Below are 7,658 nucleotides of genomic sequence, written 5' to 3' on the forward strand. Positions count from 1 at the left end.
CCCCTCCTCACTGTGTTGACTCATTATTATTTTTCAGCTCTTTTACTTGTTCACAAAAACAGGCAGAACTGAAAGGTTTCATAGGCTCTGATCGGAAGTGATCAAAAACAAACAGCGGCGCGGTGCGATGCGTGCGATACGGTAATCACCTCTCACCTACTGCATCTTCCTCTGATCATTTGCTCTCTCCTGTTTTAAAACAGATCAAACGAGGTAAAAACAGGTTCCTGTGAACACAAGGAGGACATGGAGAGAGAGAAATTTGTGGAGTGCACATTCTCAGTGGTTAAAAGAGGCTTGAGTAAGGTATTTCATGGGAAAAAAGTTACAAAATGACTCCTCTAGTAAAACAAGTTTGTCTTAAAACTTCAAAGCAGTATCTCTGTTCAGAAGAGATGGGAGAATTATATGAGGAAAAGAAAAACAGATGAAAGCTGGAGAAGAGGCTTAGGAGGCCTAAAAGAAAAAAATGGTTTATTGGCATGTAGGGCTGTGCATGCCATGAATATTCATGATATGTTTCAGATGGTTTTGCTGACAATATAAAACTAAGCAACTTGGAAAGCACAATGATTTTAACATGCTTTTTATTTGGCCATTAGGTTTCCGAAAAAGGATGTGAGACTAAACTCTTCATCTGAATGTCTCAGATTTAAACTTTAAATGAACAAAACTGTATTTTTGATAAATTTCCACAAATGATTTTAAACTGTCCCTCTGTCCAAACTGTCCAATGAAATTATTACTGATTTAGTCCTTTGTTTGTGACATCATTCACTGTATAAATATACAAAAAAAAAAAAAAAAAAAAAAAAATTTAAGGGGGTCTGAATACTTTCCGTACCCACTGTATATACACACACACACACACACACACCACAGTTCTGTTAAGCAGTGCATCTGTTTTCAAAATTAACAATAATAACAATAAATGTTTCTTGATCACCAAATGAGCATATTAGAATGATTTCTGAAGGATCATATGTTGAAAATTCAGCTTTGCAGTTTTCTGATCAAAATAAATGCAGCTTTGGTAAAGATAAGAGGTCCAAACTTTCGAACAGCAAAAATAAAAACATTGTATGTGTATTTAGATGTAAATCTTGCTGTTTACTTGTATGTGTGTATATTAATGCATATAAATGAAATTGAGCAACTATTACAAATAAGATGCTTTGATTTTTTTTCACTACATTTTTTTTTTTACTGTATTTTATTTCTTACATTACTCATTTTAAATCTGCTTAGCAAACAGTGGCTGTTGTCAACTGACATACAAATATCAAAATGCAATAAACAGTCAAAAGACTAAAAAAAAGCCATGTTTTTCAATCTACATTGTCCAGACCCACAGGAAGTGAATTAAAATCCTTCAGAGCTGCAAAGACTGCATAAGCACATTCTTTGTGTAGGAATCACTGAGTGGGCTCAGCGAGACAGCACTAACTGTACATTCCTCTGTCCCACTTAAAAAGAAAAGGAGGGACCGAGGGAGAGAGAAAGTGAAAGAGAGGCTGCAGGGGAGAAGAGAAAGTCTTCATCCCTAAGTCATTTGCCTAAAAAGGATGTGATGAATGAATGTCAGTGACACAAAACATCTACCTCATGTTTAACAAGAGACTCCCCGAGTCCTCTGTCAGGAGGGGGGAGATGTAGAAAGAGTGAAGGGGGAGGGAGGAGGATGATGGGAAGTGAATTTTTGCGTCCTTTGGCAAAAGGCACTGTGCGTAACAGAGTTCACATTGACTTGCTAACCGTACAGGCTGAAATGGTAATGAAACGAGAACCGCTTTTGTGTTCATGTGGCCACTGCGATACAGCTCACCTTTCTACAGAAAAGGACATAGGAAGTGAATCAGTGAGTCAACTGTGAGATCAAATGTCCAGTCTTTGTGAGAGCAATACAACTCGGCCATCAGCAGTTCCTGACTCACACACACTCACTTGGGAAATTCCTATCAGGGTGTGATATGTCGACTCTCAGTGTGAAATTTAAAGCAAGTGTTATTACTTTTATTGTAACTGTCACAGGTGTGTGTGCATGTTTATGAGTGTGTGTGTGTCCCACAGTTCGCAAATAGACCTCAAGAGGCACAAAGCTACAGCTTGCGACCGTCTGTTCGTATTCTAGGACTTTCTCTTCCACAGTAACCCATGAATAAGTCAACGATATGGAAATGTAAAAATATGTCGCTTGTTAAAAGTCGCATAACACTTTTAGACAAGAAAAATAACAACTCTACGGCTCTCTGGGACAAAAATATTTTGCTTAGCGACGCACAACCAAAAAATATTCTGCCGAAACAGCAAAAAAAAGCAGTTTTGGTTTCAGACTAAATAGTTTTGAGGGTTAAAAATCATTTGACTGAAACAATGATTTAATTAGCATGTCTCTGACAGCGAGTTTTGACTGTTTCAGACTCTATTTCATCCACACTACAGGTAAACATGTCAGCAGTGTAAAAAGCTTCAGTCCGTAACATTTATATAATAAGCGAGTACATCATGAATCCATTTTCCAAATAATCAGTGTTTATATTCGGACTATTTTAGACTGGTTCGGGGTTGGCACCACTGCGGCGTAGCCCAATACCTGCGTGATTTGTCATAGACATAAACAGAGAGGAGTAGCTCCGGCTACAATGTTCTTCCACAAGATGCACGCAGTTCTGTTTATTAAACGACTAAAGTTATGGACTGCAGCTTTAAGTTTATTGGAATATAAGAAAATACTTTTCAGTCTCGCTACTTCAAAATGTAATGTTTCAATGTGCTACTTATTATTTCTTTGTAATTATTTGTGAAATTTACTAGAAATTTCTGAGTAAAAATTTTTCACCACAAATTTTTTTGGGGGACTGAAATATCAGGAGACGGCTTGCTGCCAAAGAACTTTACTATGGGTGGTTTCATGTATTACCTGAGAACACGACACCTTGAACAGCAGGGACAGTTCAAATAGCCAAATTTGATTACTAAAAACTTTCAGCTCAATAAAAACTATTATTAGCATTTCGGCTCAAAATTTTATTTTGGTGCATCGCTAATTTTGCAATAACGTATTTCGACTGAATCACAAGTCATGGGTGTAACTGGTGGTTTAGTTTCATTTATCTACTGGAAAAGTTATGCTCTTTTTAAGCCCCGTTCACATCAAGAACGATAACGATATTAGCGTCCACACCAGCGAACGATATCGTCTGTTTACTCTAAGCGCACGCACGTCTGCCGCTTTAAATTCTTGAGCTCGTTACAGCAGGATGGATTCTGATTGGCTGTCAATTTTTTTATCGTTTATCAGCTGGAGAAATATCGTTCTGAAAGTGATTCCAACGATATCGTTTCTCTTTGTCTTTATCGTTATAGTTGTGGTGTGGACTCTGCTATTCTTTAATATTGAGAACGATTTTTAGAACTATATCTTTATCGTTATCGTCCTTGGTGTGAACGGGCCTTTACGCTGTTGTAATTAAACATGACGCACGGATGTTTCAAGGCCTCCAAAGTTTACAACCGCAGCACAAATGTGGCCCCTGCCGGACTGACTGAATATATTGAGATGGCTAAGTGGGATCTGTGCCATCGACTGACTGTATGGATACGGGCTGGTCTAATCAATGCTATTGATCACAACAGGGGGGTTTTGAGCACGGTGGGGGAGGGCGATTCAGCCGCCCAAATATTTCACACTGTGGCCCTTCAAAACACATTCCACCAAAACACTGAGGTGTTCTCCTCCTCCTGCTTTTTTCTTTCTCTCACACACATATCTCCCTTTATAAACACCCCCCGCTAAAGCAACCCTAACACCCCATCTCGTTCTTTCACATACACACATAAAGCCCACCCTTCCCCCACCCTCCCTCCCTTCTCTCTCTCTTTCTCTTCCCAACAGAATCAGGGTGGAAACCGAAGCCTGGTGAGGGAGCGTTTTGCCGCACCAGTTCGACTGCCGTTTATCAGGAGAATAAATGCAAACATCTCTGTTTACCTTTGAGCAGAACTTGTCCCTCGGTGATGACGTCGGCGGTCATGACGTTGTACTCGTTCTCAGTGAAACCCGGCTGACACGGCATCGCCCCCGTGCCCTGGACCGCCACCTGCCAAAAACACAAAAGCACCAGACAAATTAATCCCCCGATTAATGGCGATTAATAAACAGCACGGGCCAACCTACACCACAGCGAGAGCCAAATATCCAGAATCCCGAGAGGAATCGATGGACATAACGATCACGCTCTTTCACCATAAACAGAGGAAATGAGGCAGAACTCTGCTCAAGAAAAGCACCGTGATGAGACATTCCAGAGCCGCCGAGTCCATTGATCAGGCTCCAAATGAACTCTTTGAATTAGCAATGCTATTGTATTTTTCACCGATTACTCGCTAATTTGCAGCAGAACAGCGAAATTAAATAAGGCTCATTGCATGACGATTTACTGCGTTGCTCCATTTCTTTTCATTCAAGTATAGCGAGGGGTTTCTATCTCACCTCCTCCCCCTCCGGCGCTGGGGCATCTGTTATTTTGAGGTGGGTGTAATTAGACTGATGAGGTCAGGAGGGCGAGACGTTAGAAAAGCAGAGCTGACCAGGCTACGCACACTCTACCTTGAATGGCATGGTCTGGTGGAGCACGTAGCACATAAAAACACAAACACACACTCGCGCAGCTGGCGAAAGCACTCCGGCGACAAGTCACAAACCCTCCTTTATGGTTTACGCTTAAAACAGGCGCGCACACCTAGCGTTTAATGCTCAGGACAAAGCCTAATTCATACTTGCCTTGTCTTATTAGAAAAATAAACGACCAGCTTTGAGTCATTCCGTCTTAATAGCATCTGATATGACACACAAAGTCAGGCTCTCAGTGTAGGCAAATTGGTGAATTTGGTTTTTAAAAGAGGCTTGAGAAGATCAAAGGTGACGTCCACTGAGAAACAGCCTCTTTGTGTTGGAATAAGATCAGAGGCTTGAAGAAGACGGCTGGCTGTGTTTGTTAATGGCCCCATAGTCAATTTATCAAACATGTTAATTACTTGTTAGCTCGGTGGATGCTGACTTAATGTCCTACACACAACGACCCATCAAACATTTGCTTTTGTGCTAACAAAGATCATCATCAACCGAGAGCTGATCAGGATTTTGATGTCGTCATCTCCAGCTGCCTTGCTGATGATATATCTGCAGAACGCCTATATAAAGCTGGCACTACAGGGGTGTGTTTGAAAATCTGACTTTAAACTGTCCCGTCAGCAATTGCTTAGCAATATGCTGCCTCGGCACATCCACACAGAGCGAATGATTCTAGATGGAGCCACACCAGCGGCCCTGCTGACATGAAGAATCAGAAGCAGAAAGAGCATATAAAGTGTGTCACTGTGGCGTTATAGTGCCTCAGATAAATTACAGTCAAAATTAAGCCCATTTAAACATGCAGTGATTATTTTTTGCACAGATCACTTCAAAGAATCTTTCATTAAAAAAAACAACAATTCATTTACATCATCACTTGGTTCTTGACAGTGTTACAGTGTTGTATATGCTATGCTCTAAATATTCGATTAATTGTGTTTTTATTAATAAGTCTGTTTATTATAATTACACGTGTTTCAGTTCAGTTGCAGTCGTGATTCAGTTCATAAAAACATTAAGAACGCAAATATAATCTGTATTTATATTAAACAATATAAAAATCCCTCGTATCTCTCGGATGAAAGCGTTTTTCGCTATAACAATGTTTTTAAACAGCTCTGCATTTTAATCTTGTTTCCAGCACGTTTAATTTTTTCCAGGCTCGTTACGAATCGGATGATTCTCGGTTCAATAAATCAGTGAGTTGTCGGCTCGAGAACAACTCAGCCCAGTTCGCTCACATCACCAGTTCTAATGATTCACTGGAAAGATTCGACTCCAAAGAATGACTCGTTCACCAGTCGCACGTCGCTATCAAACAGCAGCGGGTTTTTAAACATGTGGAACCGTTATATCACACACAAACAGTAGTAAAACGCGACATTAATTAAAGTTACACTTTAAAAACATGCCGCAAGAAGACATTTACGAGGTCAGGACTGCACATTCTGCAACTGCAGACCACAAACACAATAAAAACATTGAAACCCGGGCCAAATGGCCGATGGCCAAATGTTAACTTTATTGCCATGCAGATTTTTCACACGTTTGGTTCCATCACAACATAACAATTTGCTAGCAATCTCTCATCTGAGAAGGCTGATGGAAACATAGCATGACTGCTCCCTGCGGTCAAATCTTAATTCTGCTGGACTCTGCATTTTCAGCAATTCAGAGGGCAGCGGACCCCAAAACCTGACAGCACGATTCATTTCTCCGGTCGCTGATCCGGGTCAGAGTGATTTGTCATATCTGGGTTACGCACAGAGCTGTTGTTCGCCGTGAGATTTCGCATTTGCACGTCTAAAAGAGACAGAGTGCGCGGAAGAGGGCACCTCAGTGAGCTGTTCATTAACTGATTATTGTTACATCTGTTTCATCAGCCGGAACTCGGAAAGGGACCACTGTGACCTAATCACCTCCCCGAGGGCAACTTTTCCATCTCGTGCCAAAAGAAGCGAGAGCGCGTTTGAAAACCCGCATTCATCTGCGACTGGCCCCGGTTCAGCACGGGACGGTTTAAACGGGGCTGCTAGTACACAACCTAACGGCTACACAACATAAAGCCAACGCACACGGAGACTAAACCTCTTGTGAATCACTCTGAAGCGAGAATAATAAAATAAAGACTTTGCTTAGATGCGACATGAAGTCGAGACAACCCGAAAAACCTATTATACTGAATATGATCTAACTATCGCCCTATTTAAATATCCTGCCACTAAGCAAAATCGTGTATTTGTATTCTGCACACCAATAATTTCTCCACAGTTTACAAACACCACAGCAAATACGCCAAAGCTCAAACATAAAGCAGCATCGCGCCCGAGCGCACATCGCTTGTCGGACCCTCGATTTTAACGGCAATGTACCTGCAGAGCGGCGAGAAGCCCCAGCATCACGCCTCCCGAACGGTACATCGTTTAAATTCCGTCCTTTATGAAGAAACCGATAGAGTTGGCCGTTTTCCGCTGCGTTATAATGTTCCGTGCGGTAGCGGCGGCATGTAGCGACAGAATCGTCCCTCCGTCTCTCTCTGGCACTGATCCGTGCTGCTCTCGGTCTGGTACTGAGGCTCCGCTCGCTCGCGCAGTTCAACGGCAGAGAGCAGCGCTCTCAGCGGCGCCCTCTAGCCGCGCTCAGTGGTACTGCGCCAGAGAGGGGGCTCCTTTCCTTATGTCACCCCCTTCGGCCTCCGGAAGTCACAGCGAAGAAGACAAGACCCCGCCTTCTTCACTACAACAAAAGGAAGATCTTCTTTCTTTAACCCCACCCAACTCCTTAATGCCCACTAATCGGCAAGAGGGACTGAGAATTCCTGGATTTAAAGTGCATGTCTCATGCTGGTGGGCTACTTTGAAAATCTAATATTGTGGTAGTAATTCTGAAAGCATCGTTAACGACCTCATGCTAGGGGTAACGCACAGTCAGCGGGTCATTACTGCAAAATAAACCCGAAAGGGTGATCAGGACCCTCAAGAAGTTCATCTGCTAATAAAACAAACAAAGATATGCACCTGAAATT

At 42.0% G+C, this 7,658-nt stretch overlaps 1 protein-coding gene across 1 annotated transcript in view; it reads right to left on the reverse strand.

Annotated features, from left to right (window-relative positions):
- cdh2 (cadherin 2, type 1, N-cadherin (neuronal)) overlaps positions 1-7,200 on the reverse strand; it is a 52,412-nt gene extending 45,212 nt beyond the window's left edge. The window contains exons 1-2 of the mRNA XM_016245386.1: positions 7,006-7,200; positions 3,992-4,100 (exon numbers count right to left, since the gene is read on the reverse strand). Coding sequence (XP_016100872.1) covers positions 3,992-4,100; positions 7,006-7,053 — 157 coding nt within the window. The 5' untranslated portion in view covers positions 7,054-7,200. The remainder of the gene's footprint in view (positions 1-3,991; positions 4,101-7,005) is intronic.
- Between the last annotated feature and the right edge of the window lie 458 nt (positions 7,201-7,658).

The sequence above is a fragment of the Sinocyclocheilus grahami genome, unplaced genomic scaffold (assembly GCF_001515645.1).
Source record: "Sinocyclocheilus grahami isolate Dianchi unplaced genomic scaffold, SAMN03320097.WGS_v1.1 scaffold754.1, whole genome shotgun sequence".
NCBI classification, from domain to species: Eukaryota; Metazoa; Chordata; class Actinopteri; order Cypriniformes; family Cyprinidae; genus Sinocyclocheilus; species Sinocyclocheilus grahami.